General features: G+C 42.2%; 1 protein-coding gene across 2 annotated transcripts in view; it reads right to left on the bottom strand.

Moving 5' to 3' along the window:
- The window catches only part of ythdf3 (YTH N6-methyladenosine RNA binding protein 3), a 44,340-nt gene that overhangs the window by 6,595 nt on the left and 20,680 nt on the right, over positions 1 to 17,065 (bottom strand). For both annotated transcript variants that reach the window (XM_033019795.1, XM_033019794.1), the window contains one exon: positions 5,049 to 6,605. In XM_033019795.1, coding sequence (XP_032875686.1) covers positions 5,049 to 6,605 — 1,557 coding nt within the window. The remainder of the gene's footprint in view (positions 1 to 5,048; positions 6,606 to 17,065) is intronic.

Here is a 17,065-nt window from a genome sequence, read left to right as displayed (position 1 = left end):
GAAAAACTCCTTTGTTGCTTTAGCAGTATGTTTGGGATCAGTGTCTTGCTGTAGAATGAACCGCAAGTTTTGAGGCATCTGTTTGAACGTGAGCAGATAGGATGTGTCTATACACTTCAGAATTAATTATGCTACTACCATCAGCAGTTGTATCATCAATGAAGATAAGTGAGCCAATACCTTCAGCAGCCATACATGCCCAGGCCATAACACCCCCACCTCCGTGTTTCACAGATGAGGTGGTATGCTTTGGATCTTGGGCAGTTCCTTCTCTCTGCCATACTTTGCTCTTGCCATCACTCTGATATGTTAATCTTCATCACATATGTCCATAAGACCTTTTCCCAGAACTGTGCTTGCTCTTTTAAGTGCTTCTTGGCAAACTGTAACCTGGCAATTCCATTTTTGCATCTAACCAGTGGTTTGCATCTTGCAGTGTAGCCTCTGTATTTCTGTTCATGAATTCTTCTGCGTACAGTGGTCAATGACAAATCCACGCTTTACTCCTGAAGAGTGTTTCTGATCTGTCGGACAGGTTTGGGGATTTTTCCTTATTACAGAGAATTCTTCTGTCATCAGCTATGGAGGTCTTCCTTGGCCTGCCAGTCCATTTGCAATTAGTAAGCTCACCAGTGCTCTCTTTCTTCTTAGTGATGTTCCAAACAGTTGATTTTGGTAAGCCCAAGGTTTGGCTGATGTCCCCAACAGTTTTATTCTTGTTTCTCAATCTCATAATGCCTTTATTGACTTTCATTGGCACAACTTTGTTCCTCATGTTGATAAACAACAATAAAAGCTTCCAAATGTGATGGAAAGGTTGGAGGAAAGACTAGGTGTTGAGAGCTCTCTTATTCCTGCATTAAGGAGGCAATTAAACACACCTGAGCAATTACAAACACCATGAAGCCATGAGTCCCAAACATTATGGTGCCCTGAGATGGGGGAGGACTATGTATAAACAGCTGTAATTTCTACATGGTGAAACCAAAATGTATTAAAATACCCTTTAATAAAATCTGACAATGTGCACTTTAACTGCATGTGACGTTTTCGATTACAAATCTCAAATTGTGAAGTACAGATGCAAATAAATAAATGATGGGTCTTTGTGCCAATCAGCATGGAGGGCACGGTAAATAGTTCAAGGGATTAATGGTTTAAAGTGTGATGATTTTGGGGGAGTAAAGGCAAAGGGATTACTTTAAGGAGTCTACCAAGGCTGCTACTGCTACCTATAATTCAATGGCAAGGAAAATGCATTGCAGGTGGAGAACAGTAGTGCTGTATTCTGAAATGTCTGTTTGCCTGTTTAGCAGACTGGAGAGACATGGCAAAGGAGGAAATCAGTGGTGATCTAAGTGACAAGGTGACGTTCAATCCAAATTTTTACTGCCCCACTGTATTGTGCAACAAAGCAAACATTTACAACTTTTATTGTTTCTTACAAACATCGTGTTTATTTTTCCCTCGTATAAATTCTGAGTGCAATTTATCCTGTTTCACACATTTCTGAGCAGTGACTTGCAAATGTTGCAAGGCTAAATCTCTATAACCCAAGCGACTGTAACACGAGTGTCAGTGATCCAAATTATTTCAGCAATTTACTTGTATTTGACAAAGAGGCAGTGCATCCTGCAAAAGACCTCTTTGACAAATGCACCAAAATAGACACCCTTGAAGCATCGACATGTAGATGGTCTGTTGGACAGAAAAATCAATATTATAATGTACTGTTAGACAAATATTGCTGATTATAATATTTTACCTCCTCTTGATGCAATATGGGTGCCTGAGGATTATGCAAGTATCTTTAAAAAAAAACCAATGTACTTACTACCATCAATTCCCTTCCTCTCGGAGGAAAATTATGATCTCGGAGGAAAATTATGATTTTTAATGGCCAGTAATTCATAGATAATTTCACAGCCAAGGCTTGTGACTGAGAATGTTTGTAAAAGGATTTGCACAACAGTTGGGCGTCTACAAGGATTAAAACATTATCTCCTTTAATCATCTTATGAATGACACTTGACTCCACTGATTTGTACAGCTCATTAGTCGCAGGCCAGAATTTCATTGAAACTATTTTTTCAGTCCTTTCATGTACTTTCAAATTACACACTATCTATCACTTATAATCAGAATTTTCATATTCCAAACTGCACCTTACCTCTTATCAACTTTCCATTTCTTAATCAACATTCCTGTTTCACTTGACAAATTGTAAAGCTGTGTTTTTTACCCCACAGATTGGCATTAAACTCACATTATTTTTCCTTGCATATCTTGGAGCCAGAAAAACAAGTGGAAAAATGGCACACAGTAAACGTATGATGCATTACCCCCCATTAATTTATGAACATGAATACAGTTAACAAAACCAGAATTTGTTATTTGCACCCAATTTGCCTTAAGTAATAGTGAACCTCTTTTGTGGCCTGCTGCAGTAAAAATGGCCAGTTCACCCAGTTAATGAATTGCATGAATTTAAACATATTGCAGTGATCCAATAATAGCTTATTTAGAAGGTACACAAAATTGCTGGGGGAACTCAGCGGGTGCAGCAGCATCTATGGAGCGAAGGAAATAGGCGACGTTTCGGGCCGAAACCCTTCTTATACCTAAATAGCTTATTTAGAAGCCAGGTTAATGCACTATTTTGGAACAAACTTGCAGATAGACCCCAGTGTCCCTACGTGCTTAATTCCTTTTCCTTCTCGTTGGTAGAAGTTCTATATCTAGTCGACACTGCTGTACACCCAAATCAGTGCATTGTGGTGGAAGTGTAAATGTTTACTGTGGTGCCTGCATGTCAAACAAGCATGCTATTTTTCTTTCCTGTATCACACTTGTCTTTTTCAGTATAATATATATACAAACAAATTGTGGAAAGTCTTCGCATCATTTGATGCTTTTGATGTGTGCAATCCAATGAAGTTTCTGCACACTGGTGCAGACGTTAATGACGTTAATGATGGAGAATTCATTGATGGCAGTATGAAGAGGTAGCTAAATTTCCAGAGGGATGGTCACAGCCTGGCATTATGGGGCACTGCTTAGCAGACCAATAACATGAAAACCAGAAGCACGTGTGAACAACATTAAATGAGGATAAAGTTATTGAATAATAGAACTGAACAAAGTGTTTTCCAAGAGTATTCAGTCAGTATCAGATTCAAAGAACTTTTAAAAAAAATCAGAGTTCACGATTCCAAATGTATCCACAATATTGAGGAAAAGTTCCAAAACTTGTATTTCAGATTCCTTTTCCTCTACATTGTTCAAAAAATACCTGTGAATTTTCCAGTTTGTCACCTCTCTACTGATAGCCTACAATATAAAAATGAGTCTGAAAATCAATCTGAAGTATCCTAACTCAAAACATTGCCCTTTTTTTTTTTTTAATGCAAAATTTTTTTGTTAACACTAATATATGCCAGATTAACACATTTCTAGTATACCCTGAACTCTGGTTTGTACGAGATGATCTAGTACACACTTTCAGAATGCCAAAATAAAAGCCAAAGTTCACAGGTTGTCCAGCACGAGGCAATATCTGCTAAAACTGTTCTTTACCCCCTACTACCAAAATATCTTTAAATACAAAAATATCCTTAATTTCCTTTTCTCCTCTAATATTTCTTTACCGGTTATTTCAATCATTTTATCCTAGCTCAATCTCATTTTCTCTTAAATTTCCAGTTCATGCTGCCTCCTAACTCCACTGCTCCTTATAACCTCCAACAGTGGACACTACTCATATTGTTGGAACTCATTCCAATCTTTTTTCTCTCGTAACAAATATTCCCCCTAATATTCTTCGCTAAAAACACAGGCATTAATCCAGAGGCCAATAGCCGTTTCATGGTCACAGGTTCCAATCCGAATCATAAGTTATAGATCGCTACGTATGATATGGGTGAGAACGTACAAGACATGGTTATTTATAATAGGATCTTAATCAGCTGGGAAGTGGGTCAAGAAATGGAAAAATTCAGATAAGTGCAAGGCATTTTGGGAAGTGAGACCAGGATAGCACTTTTACAATGAACAGTAGGATCCTGGGAAGTGGTGTAGGCCAGAGACCTAGAAGAACAAGTCCATAGTTCCCTGAAAGTGTCACCACAGGTAGGATGATGGAGGTCTTTTGGCACACTGTTCTTCAGAGGTTGGACAGGATAAGACTTTACTCTTTGAAGCATGGGAGACCAAGGGATGATCTTATAGATGTATATAAAATAATGAATGGCATTGATATGGTGAATGCTTAAGTCTTTTTTCTTAGGTTTCAGAAAGCAAGAAAAAGGGGATAGGTTTAAAGTGAAAGTGAAAAGATTTCCCGAAGGGCAACTTTTTTTCCCCCAAACACAGCTGCTTGTATGGAAAGAGCTAGCAGAGGAAGTGGTCGAGGAAGGTATAACAACATTGAAATATCATTTGGACGTACATGGATAGGAAAGGTTCGGATAGATATAGGCAAACTCAGGCAAATCGGATTATCTTAGATTGGAATCTTGGTCGGTATGGACAAGTTGGGCCGAAGGGCACATTTAAGTACTGTATGACTTGACTTTCTGTATGCAAGGGGTGAGAGATTCTGCAGTATAGGAACCAGTTTTCCTATTCTTTTTGCATTGTAACGGGAGTTTGTTGCACATTTTTCTTTGTTTTTGTATTTAGCACTATTGAAAAATGTCAAGGAATGAGTGGAAAAACTGCAGGACGTTTATCCAACCCAATGGAACCAGCACCAATCCTTGATGGGCTACTAAACATGAGTTTCTGATATATTGGTTTACATTAACTTGCACAAATAGGCCCGTTTAATTCACACACTGTACATCATTAGCCAAAGTTTTAAATATTTCAAGGATCTAAGACCTTTGAGAATTAGTTATACCTTCAGAAGTTTGCCATGAAAGATTTCTGATAATTCTTGAATACCAATATTAGGCAGTTACCTGATTCATGGTTGTACATAAAATATCAGTAACTTAAAAAACTTTGGCTTAAGTGTAAACAACCGATATCATCTGTTCCACACTTACCCTACGTATGGCTTCCTCCTCCTCTTGACGCTTTTCATAATGTGCAAAATCATCAAAGATTGAAGTGGTATGCTTGTAAGTAGCAATTATTTTAAGCACTTGCTTGGCTTTTTCTAGGGGCACCTCCTGTGTGTCCCTTGAGTTGGTAACCGGTTTGTTATCATTGTTTTCCAAACGAATATGCCGCAGCTGGTTATTCGGTACATCTTTCACAAAGAACCACTTCACTTCAAACTTGCCCTTCCATTTATCCTGTGACCACACTCCAGCATAAGCATTGTAGTCCACAGCTGATTTCATCTCAGCCACTCCACAAAAATGTCCACTTCCATTCACACTAAAGAGTAAATAGAGTGGCCCTTTACCGTTCAAAGAGCGGAAAGCAGCATCCAAACGTTTATTACCATGCTCAGTACTGCACCAAATAGAATATTTGATGGAACGGTGTATATCATCCTCAGAGTAACTTTTAATTATAAATACACGTCCCGTCTTCAGACTCCAGTCAAAATCTTTGGGGTTGTAGTTGTGAATGCCTTTTAATTTTTCCAATACAGGATGTACTTCTCCTCCAGGTGGTGAAGTGCTTAAAGAGGCCATACCCAACACAAAACTCTCACTATTAGTACCACTGTTCTGATTGAAGCCAGCTCCCCGATTACGAGGAGCCACCCAGCGGTTTTGTAACTGCTGCTGACCCTGAGGTTGTTGAGGCCCTAGATGCTGTGGTTGTTGATGTGTTGGTTGAGTCTGAATAGCGATTGGTTGCGGTGGAAGCTGATGTTGCTGGATAACTACTTGAGGAGGCAGAACTTGCTGTGTAGGTGGGGCTTTGTGCACATTACCTTTGTCTTCCCAAGTTCCAATATTCATGTTGTGTTTTATAGGTGGAGGTGGCACTGCAGATCCACCTAATCCCACATTAGTCTTGGGCTTTAGCTTGGGCTGAGGTTTTGCAGGTTTCCTGGCAATAGCAGCCCATGATGTTGGCTTAGGTGCTGATGTGGTTGCTGGAATGCTATTAGCAACAATGCTACTGCACATACCTGTGCTACTAAGAGCTGAACCTACAGTTTTTGTGACAGCTGTCGTCATATCTCCTCCAATCTTCAGTCCAGTCATGCCTTGCTCAATGCTATTTATGCCAGGCACTTTGCTCAAAGAGTCATTTCCAAATCCAGCTTGTCCATCAGCTATGGCTCTTCCAAGAGAACTGGGTGGGTATCCATAACTGTTGTTGTATGCAGAGCTTTGTGTTGACTGTCCTTGAGATCCACTTGCTCCCCAAGTAGAAAAGTCCGCATTCCCAGGAAAAAAGTTAAATCCATGTTGATTCAAAAATGGTGGGGTGCTCCCCAAGGCCCCTGGTTGATTAAATACACCATCTGGTATAAAGTGATGCTCGCCATTGCTCATCTGTCCATATGTTGTTAGGTATGGCATTGGAGGATCTCCCCCTGTTGACCAGGGAGCTTCACCAAGAGAATATGGAAATCCAATGGAAGGAGCATAATAACTGGGCATGTATGGGTCTGACATTGGTGGGTAGCTGTTGCTCTGCAAGAAAGAACAAAATGTAATTTATAAACACTGCAAAATTACTACATTCCATCAAACCAGCAATGCTGCTCATTCCATAGCAGCTTACATGCTGTCATATCGTGACATCAGCAATTACTAAAAATCAAATGGATTTAAATAGGGCCCCTTTAATTCACCCTGGAATTGCATCTTCTGGTCATAAAAACTAGGACTTCAATTAACACCATGCAGCAAATTAAAACATTACATTTTAAAACTAATTATTCAATTTGTAACCATCTTCAGCATATGGGAAGGTTTCTCTACAAGCATAGAGGCGATTTTATTTTTTTAGGTTTGCCACACAGGATTTGTCTATAAGATGAGACAATAGTTTGTGTGATTATTATAATTTTCATGCAAACAGTGTACTGTTCCATTGGCAATTTTTATGACCCAATAAATTTATTACCGAGCAAATATGAATTGTATGGATTTTTTTTTAGTTGCTTATTTTAAACGATAGCTGGTTAATTTCAAATGCTCATCTGAGACCAAGTTACAGAAAATTAGTTAGGGCACCTGCAAGATATGCAACATCACTACACAATAAAACAGAATTTAAAAAAATGATTTATTGGGCTACACTGTGTGGATGAGTATCCAATGTTTCTATAGAAAAACACACACACAAATTTCAGACATCTACACCTGGGGGTCAGATGCCAGCGCAAATAGCTTCCCGTGGTGTCCCTGAAGTCCCCAGTCAAACCAGGGACTGTTTTTAATCTTACGAACACAAGGGGCCAGAAACACGGTAGAGAGACCTCAACTTTATACATTTAGCATGGTCCCACTGTAGTCATCAACATTCAGATTAAAAAAAGCATTTTATTTTACTTTAATTATTAGCCAATATGTCACTATAATAGGAGCAGAATTAGGCCATTCAGCCCATCAAGTCTACCTCGCCATTCAAACATGGCTGATCCACCTCTCCCTCCTAACCCCATTCTCCTGCCTTCTCCCCATTACTGTGGCGGTCATGGTGAGGCAGCAGTAGAAGTGTTGCCTTACAGCGAATGCAGCGCCAGAGACCCGGGTTCAAACCAGATGCAGTCTGTACAGAGTTTGTACGTTCTCCCCATCGGTTTCCTCCCACACTCCAAAGACATACAGGTTTGTAGGCTTGGCTTGGTAAATGCAAAAAAACTTTCCCCAGTGGGTGTAGGATGGTGTTAATGTGCGGGGATCGCTGGTCGGCGGGTCGGTGAGCCTGTTTCCGTGCCGTATCTCTAAGCTAAACCCGACACCTGTACTAATCAAAAATCTATCTATCTCTGCCTTAAAAATATCCATTGACAGCCTCCACAGCCTTCTGTGGCAAATAATTTCACAGATTCACCACCCTCTGACTAAAGAAATTCCTTATCTCCTTCCTAAAGGAAAGTTCTTTAATTCTGAGCATATGACCTTGAGCCCTAGACTCTCCCACTTATGGAAACATCCTCTCCACACCCACTCTATCCAAGCCTTTCACTATTTGGTACGTTTCAATGAGGTCCCCCTCATTCTTCAGAACGCCAACGAGTACAGGACCAATGCCGTCAAACGCTCATCATATGTTAACCCACAAGAATTACAGTAGGATCTTGATCAGCTGGGCAGGTGGGTCGAAGAGTGGTTAGAAACATAGACATAGAAAATAGGTGCAGGAGTAGGCCATTTGGCCCTTCGAGCCAGCATTGTCATTCAACATGATCATTGCTGATCATCTAAAACCAGCATCCCGTTTCCTGCTTTTTCCCCCATATCCCTTGATTCAGTTGGCCCCAAGAAAGAAATCTAACACTCATGAAAATATCCAGTGAATTGGCATCCAATGCCTTCTGTGGCAGAGAATTCCACAGATTCACAACACTCTGGGTGAAAATGGTTTTCCTCATCTCAGTCCTAAATGGCCTACCCCTTATTCTTAAACTGTGACTCTTGGTTCTCGACTCCCCCAGCAGAGAACATTTTTCCTGCATCCAGCCTGTTCAATCCTAAGAATTTTATATGTTTCTATAAGATCCCATCCTTCTAAATGCCAGTGATTACAAGACTACATTCTTTCATCATATGTCAGTCCCACCATACCAGGAATTAACCTGGTGAACCTACGATGCATTCCCTCGATAGCAAGAATGTCCTTCCTCAAATTAGGAGACCAAAACTGCACACAATACTCCAGGTGTGGTCTCACCAGGTCCCTGTACAACTGTAGTAGGACCTCCTTGCTCCTATACTCAAATCCTCTCCCTATGAAGATAATAGAGTTTAATTCAGATAGGTGTGACGTGGGAAGTCAAACCAGGGCAGGATCTCAGCGGTGAATGATAGGGCCCTGGAGAATGTTGTTGAATAAAGGAATCTAGGAGTACAAGTACAAAGTTGGTTGAAAATGACATTGCAAATGTTGCAATGGGTGTTGAAGGCATCCTTTGGCATGCAATCAGCAATCAGAGAAGGTGGGATGTCAAGTCATAGTAGCACAAGACATTGGCAAGCCCACATAGTTCAATGTTGCCACTTTGCTACAGCAAATATGCCATAAAGACTGCAGAGACTATTACAGGCTTGAGGACCTGAACTAAAAGGAGAGGCTGTGCAGGCAAGGACTTTATTCCTTAGAGCACAGGGGGCTGAGGGGTGATCTTATAGGTGTATAAAATCACGAGGGAAATAGATAAGAGTGAATGCACAAAGGGAAATCAAGAACTAAATGGGTATAGGTTTAGGGTATGGGAAGAAAGATTTCACCAGAACCAGAGGGGAAACATTTTGACAGAGGATGGTAGGTATATGGAATGAGCTGCTGAAGTCATTAAGGCAGATACAAACAGATATTTTAACGGAAACACAGATAGGTGACGTTTCGGGTCGGAATGCTTCTTCTATGGGATCCATCATGGAGGAATACGGACAAAAAGCAAGGGAATAGGACAACTTGCAGGGGCAACCTGGTCGGCTTGGGCAAGTTGGGTTGAAGGTCTTGTTTCTGTCCTCTATGACTGTCTGCAAGACCATGTAAATGCAACCTCCTTCAAGTATTCTAGTGGACTGAACCCACATTAAATCAAACTGGTTTTTGCAATAATAAAGCTGTGAAATAACCAAATACTTCAGTTTGTCTTTGAAATACCATCAGAACTAATTTTCAATTCTGCCATTTGCCTTATTATGAGTAACCTCTCAAATTCCGTCCAATACGACCATTGGACAACTACTTGGAAGAACAGATGTGACACATAAGAAAATAACCAGAAATAATTTTTATTAGTGAGCAGATGGCTAGCATACAAGACTGGTTACCTGCTTAATTTTATTTGTTCTTCATCTATAATCATCAGATAACAGTACGAGGGCCTGAGCTATAGGGAGAAGTTGGGCAGGCCACGGTTTTATTCCTGGAATGTAGGGGCCTAATGAATAATCTTATAGATCAGTCTAGAGCAGCGAACTCAGCTCAATTAAGACAAATAACCAAAACCTTTCTTGGATAGACACCCTCTATTCTGTCAAATTTTAATTGCAACAAGTATTTTAATTATCATACCGTTTATAATGAGAAAAGATGAGATTTGGAGGCTGTACATTCACTCACTCACTCCTTCACTCATTCATGAAGTTGAGGGCCTAAACTATATGCATCAATAACAAGGTAAATTAAACATTTTCACTAATGCCAGCTTGTTGTAGAGTAACAAGTCTTAATCATCTAATCTCGGAGCTGCCTGCGATAACTTACCGGGAAAAGGTGCTCCGATCGCGGGGCCTATGTATTTAACAGTGAAGCCGCGGTCTCAATTAAAAAGCGGCCGGATCGCCAACGCGGAGCCGCTGATCTTCTCCGCGGGCCTGGGGGGGGGGGGGTGTACATAGTGCCGTCCGTAGCGGCAGTTTCCAGGAAAACAGAGGAATATATCTATCTGGAATATATATAGGTATAATAATATTATATTATTATTATACCTATATTAGGCAAGGCAAGGCAACTTTATTTATATAGCACATTTCATACACCAAGCAGACTCAAAGTGCTTCACATAAATACATGTCATACAATAAAATGAAATAATAAAATGAAATAAAATAGAAGAATTAAAAGAAAAGAAAACCAAAGTTAAAAATGCATTATAAAAAGTGCAAAAGTTAAAAGTGCAATGTAGTTAAGATTTAGCTGAAAGCTAAAGTAAACATAAAAGTTTCAGGCTTGTTTTAAAAGTGGTCAAAGTTGAGGCAAGTCTTAAATCTTCAGGAAGTTTATTCCAGCTATTTGTTGCATAGTAACTAAATCCTGCTTCCCCATGTTTTGTATTTACTCTGGGAATCACTAACAGATTGGTCTCAGAAGATCTTAGCGGTCTAGAAGGCTTATATAGTGGAAGCATGTCAGTGATATACTTTGGCCCTAAACCATGTAGTGATTTATAGATGAGCAGCAGGATTTTGAAATCAATTCTGACATACAGGGAGCCAATGTAAGGATTTAAGGATTGGTGTAATGTGTTCAAATTTTTTGGTCTTTGTTAGAACTCCAGCAACAGCGTTCTGAACAAGCTGTAGCTGCCTGACAGTTTTTTTTCGGAAGACCTGCAAGGAGACCGTTACAATAATCTAGCCTACTAGTAATAAAGGCATGTACAAGTTTTTCTATGTCTTGAGCTGACACGAGTCCTCTTAATCTTGCTACGTTTTTGAGGTGATAGTAGGCCGATTTTGTTACTGATTTGATGTGACTGTCGAAATGTAAATATGAATCCATAATAACCCCGAGATTTCTGGCTTCAGGGAACTGCTGTAATCATGGGGGACTTCAATTTTCATATTAATTGGGCAAACCAAACTGGGCAGGGTAGACTAGAGGAAGAATTTATAGAATGTATTAGAGACGGGTTCCTAGAACAGTATGTCACAGAACCGACAAGGGGGGAGGCAATCTTGGATCTGGTCCTGTGTAATGAAGCAGGATTAATTAAAAATGTCATAGTTAGGGACTCGTTGGGAACAAGTGACCACAATATGGTCGAATTCCATATTCAAATAGAAGGGGAGCAGGTTGAAACTCAGGCTAGGGTGCTTAGTCTAAATAAGGGGGATTATGAAGGTATGAGGACTGAGCTGATCAAAGTTGACTGGGATAGCAGACTCAAGAATAAGACGGTACATGAGCAGTGGTGTACGTTTAAGGGTCTACTGTATAACCTTCAAGAAAAATTTATTCCTATGAAGAAAAAAAGGGGTAAGGGTAAGAACAGTCAGCCATGGCTCAGTAAAACTATAAAGGATAGTTTTCGGCTGAAGGCAAGGGCATATAAGGTAGCCAGAGATAGTGGGAGGGTAGAGGATTGGGAAGCATTTAAAGGTCAGCAAAAAATAACTAAGAGATTAATTAAGACGGGGAAAATAGACTATGAAAGGAATTTAGCAAACAACATAAAAACTAATAGTAAGAGTTTTTATAGCTATATAAAAAGAAAAAGGGTGGCTAAGGTGAACGTTGGTCCATTGGAGGGTGAGACTGGAGAGTTGTTGGTGGGGAACATGGAAATGGCAAAGGCATTAAACGAGTATTTTGTATCAGTCTTCACCATAGAAGACACAAAAAATATTCCAACGTTGGATAAACAGGGGGCGGTAGGAATGGAGGAGCTAAATACTATTAAGATCACCAAGGAGGTGGTATTAGGGAAATTAATGAGACTGAAGGAGGATAAATCCCCTGGGCCTGATGGATTACATCCAAGGGTCTTGAGGGAGATAGCGGTGGGGATTGTGGATGCATTGGTGATAATTTTCCAAAACTCCCTGGAGGCAGGAACGGTCCCAGTGGATTGGAAAATGGCCAATGTAACACCTATATTTAAAAAAGGAAGTAAACAGAAAGCGGGTAACTATAGACCGGTTAGTCTAACATCGGTGGTGGGTAAAATGTTAGAGACAATTATTAAAGAAACACTAACGGGGCACTTGGATAAACATGACTTCATCGGACAGAACCAGCATGGTTTTGTGAAGGGGAAGTCCTGTTTAACGAATTTGCTCGAATTCTTTGAGGAAGTAACAACCCGGGTGGATAAAGGGGAACCGGTGGATGTGGTATACTTGGACTTCCAAAAGGCTTTTGACAAGGTGCCACATAAGAGACTATTGCTAAAAATAAAAAATTATGGAATTGGGGGTAATATATTAGCATGGGTAGAGGATTGGCTAACAAATAGGAAGCAGAGAGTGGGGATAAATGGTTCATACTCGGGATGGCAACCGGTAACTAGCGGGGTTCCGCAAGGGTCGGTGCTGGGACCCCAGTTGTTCACAATTTATATAAATGATTTGGAGGAGGGAACCAAGTGTAATATATCAAAATTTGCGGACGATACAAAAATGGGAGGAAAAGTAGGGGATGAGGAGGATAAGAAGAGTCTGCAAAAGGATATAGATAAGCTAGGTGAGTGGGCAACAACTTGGCAGATGAAGTTTAATACTAATAAATGTGAAGTCATTCACTTTGGGAAAAAAAATGATAGGGCAAGTTATTTTCTAAATGAGGAGGAGCTGCGTTGTAATGCAACGCAAAGGGATCTAGGGGTATTAGTACATGAATCACTAAAAGTTAGTATGCAGGTGCAGCAAGCAATCAGGAAGGCCAATGGAGTTTTGGCCTTTATTGCTAGGGGGATTGAGTATAAAAACACGGAGGTCTTGCTGCAGCTGTACACAGTATTAGTGAGACCACATTTGGAATACTGTGTACAGTTCTGGGGTCCATACTTAAGAAAGGATGTACTAGCCCTGGAGGCAGTGCAGCGAAGGTTTACAAGATTAATTCCTGCAATGAGGGGATTGACATATGAGGAAAGGTTAAGTAGGCTGGAACTCTACTCTTTGGAGTTTAGAAGAATGAGAGGCGATCTCATTGAAACATATAAGATCGTGAGGGGCCTTGATCGGGTGGATGCACCGAGGATGTTCCCAATGATCGGGGAAACTAGAACTAGGGGACATAGTTGCAGAATAAGGGGGGGCTCTTTTAAAACTGAGATGAGGAAGAACTTCTTCACCCAGAGGGTGGTTAATTTATGGAATTCACTGCCCCAGGGAGCAGTGGAAGCAGAAACTTTAAATATATTTAAGACTAAAATAGATGGTTTTTTAGCTGCCAAGGGGATAAGGGGCTACGGGGAGAGGGCAGGGATATGGACCTAGGTATGGTTAGTATAGTAAGACCTGAGTGATCTCCTGGACAAGTGTCGATCGCCTAGATTGGGGTCGGAGAGGAATTTCCCGGATTTTTTTCCCGAATTGGACCTGGGTTTTTATCCGGTTTTTTGCCTCCCCCAGGAGATCACGAGGTTTTTGGGGTGGAGAGGGGTGATAGCGGTATAAAGGGGAGGGTAGTGTCTTGTGTTCTGTGTCTTGTGTCTACTGTTTGTGGGTAAGTGTGTCTGTTTAGTGTTCAGCCATGAGCGAGTGGCGGTGCGGGCTCGATGGACCTGGTGGTCTACTCTCGCGCCTACTTTCTATGTTTGAAGTTTTCAGGGACAGAGAGTGAAGGTGTTGGGTTACTTTAAGCCTTTCTTTTTTTAGCACCAAAAACAATTATCTCTGTTTTGTCCTTATTTAGTTGGAGGAAATTTTGGCACATCCAGTCTTTGACTTGCTCAATGCACTGACACAGCAGATCTATGGGGCGATAGTCATTTGGTGATAGCGCTACATAGATTTGAGTGTCATCGGCATAGCAGTGGTGGTCAATATTATTATTTCGCATGATTTGCCCTAGTGGGAGCATGTAGATGTTGAATAAAGAGGGCCCTAAGATCGAACCTTGCGGGACTCCACAAGTTGGTTGGTTCTGATACAAAGTCGCCAATGGAAACAAAATAGTTCCTATCTTGTAGATATCACCTGAACCAACTTAAAACTGTGCCTGAAAGCCCCACCCATTTTACCAAACTGTCCAAAAGTATTGAGTGATCAACAGTGTCGAATGCAGCACTGAGGTCTAATAGCATTAATATTGAAACTTTGCCAGAGTCTGTGTTAAGACGGATGTCGTTTACAACTTTAATAAGGGCGGTCTCGGTGCTATGAAGAGGTCAAAATCCTGATTGGAAGTTGTCGTAGCAGCCAGTTGAAGCCAGGAAGTGATTAAGTTGCTGGAGGACAACTTTCTCAATGATTTTACTTATGAAAGATAGGTTTGATATTGGTCTATAGTTGTTAATAATAGAGGCATCTAGGCTCCGCTTTTTTATAAGGGGTTTAATAACTGCAGTTTTCAAGGCTTTTGGGAAATTGCCTGATTGAAGAGAGCTGTTATCTATTTGCAGTATGTCTATTGCTAGGCAGTCAAAAACATTCGTAAAGCAGTTGGTAGGTAAAGCATCAAGGCAGCAGGTGGATGGCCTTAGTTGTGTCACCGTTTCCACAAGAGTTTTAGAGTCTACTAGACCAAGTGCAGACCCGTTGGGTCTGTTTCCCCAACGGCGTTTGCTGGGGGGGCGGGGCTGAGGCATCACACCCACATTAACCACCCCCAAACACACAGATGGGGGGGGGGGGGAGGGGGGTTGAGAAGAGGGGAGGGAGGGCGAGAGGAGGAGGAGGAAAAGGGACAGATTTGGGAGGAAAGGAGAGAGGGGGGTAGGGGGTGAGAGAGGGGGATGGGGAGAGAGATGTGGGGGAGTCTCGGGTGGATGGGGAGGGAAGGCAGGGAAGGAGGCGGCGGAGGGGAGGGGGTAGTGATGGAAGAGGGACAAGAGGGGTAGGAGGAAGGGGGCGGGTGGAAGAGAGGGATAAGGGGGCGGGGGTTAGGAGAGGGAAGGGGGAGGGGGAGAGAGGGAAGGGGGGTGGGGTAGAGAGGGAAGTGGGGTGGGGTAGAGAGGGAAGGGGGTGGGGTAGAGAGGGAAGGGGGGGGGGGAGAGAGGGAAGGGGGGGGGGGGAGAGAGGGAAGGGGGGGGGGGGCGGAGGGAAGGGGGGGAGGGGGAGAGGGAAGAGGGTGGGGGAGAGAGGGAAGGGGGGGGGGGGAGAGGGAAGGGGGTGGGGGAGAGCGGGGGGGGGGGGGGAGAGGGAGGGGTGGGGGGAGGGGAGAGGGGGGGGGGGGGAGAGAGGGAAGGTGGGTTGGGGGAGAGAGGGAAGGGGGGTGGGGGAGAGAGGGAAGGGGGGTGGGGGAGAGAGGGAAGGGGGGTGGGGAGAGAGGGAAGGGGGGTGGGGGAGAGAGGGAAGGGGGGTGGGGGAGAGAGGGAAGGAGGGTGGGGGAGAGAGGGAAGGGTGGGAGAGGGAGAGGGGTGCAGAGAGGGAAACATAGAAACATAGTAATTAAGTGAAGGAGTAGGCCATTCGGCCCTTCGAGCCTGCACTACCATTCAATATGATCATGGCTGATCATCCAACTCGGTATCCTGTACCTGCCTTCTCTCCATACCCCCTGATCCCATTAGCCACAAGGGCCACATCTAACTCCCTCTTAAATATAGCCAATGAACTGGCCTCAACTACCTTCTGTGCCAGTGAATTCCAGAGATTCACCACTCTGTGTGAAAAATGTTTTTCTCATCTCGGTCCTAAAAGATTTACCCCTTATCCTTAAACTGTGACCCCTTGTTCTGGACTTCCCCAACATCTGGAACAATCTTCCTGCATCTAGCCCGTCCAACCACTTAAGAATTTTGTAAGTTTCTATAAGATATCCCCTCAATCTTCTAAAATCTAGCGAGTACAAGCCGAGTCTATCCAGTCTTTATTCATAAGAAAGTACTGACATCCCAGGAATCAGTCTGGTGAACCTTCTCTGTACTCCCTCTATGGCAAGAATGTCTTTGAGCATTGGGCATTGTGACATCACACGATGGAACGTTCACCAGGGGCTGGGGCGCCTGCAAACGCATATGTAAATGATCCATTCCGATTGGACATCTGTGAGCATCGGGCATTGTGACATCACACAATGGAACGTTCACCATGGGCTGGGGCTCCTGCAAAGGCATATGTAAATGATCCATTCCGATTGGACATCTGTGAGCATCGGGCATTGTGACATCACACGATGGAACGTTCACCAGGGGCTGGGGCTGCTTCTATGGGTGAGAAGCCAGTTTTTTTTTTTTTTAAATATTGGGGGGGGGGGGAGGAGAAGGATTTGATTAAAAATATGTACATAAACACGACAAAATTTAATCAGGAGTGGATACTTAGAAAGAAAAGTGAAATCTCTACTGGAATGGAAAAGATCTCGGCGATTCTGCGTCTGCACACAGTTTTATATAATAGATAGATAGAAGATAGATAGAATAGATAGATGACACTAAAGCATGTCATCATTGCCTAAATAGGGCGGTGATCCAACATTTTTGTTTGAAGCGGAGATATTGATGGCACGCCTGATGCCTTCAATTTTATCAGTATAAAAGAATGCAAACTCATTGCATTTCTGCGTGGAATGGAGTTCAGGT

The sequence above is a fragment of the Amblyraja radiata genome, chromosome 4 (assembly GCF_010909765.2).
Source record: "Amblyraja radiata isolate CabotCenter1 chromosome 4, sAmbRad1.1.pri, whole genome shotgun sequence".
Classification (NCBI taxonomy): Eukaryota; Metazoa; Chordata; class Chondrichthyes; order Rajiformes; family Rajidae; genus Amblyraja; species Amblyraja radiata.
Note: the sequence above shows the minus strand (reverse complement) of the source record. Positions and strands in the feature narration are given on the sequence as shown.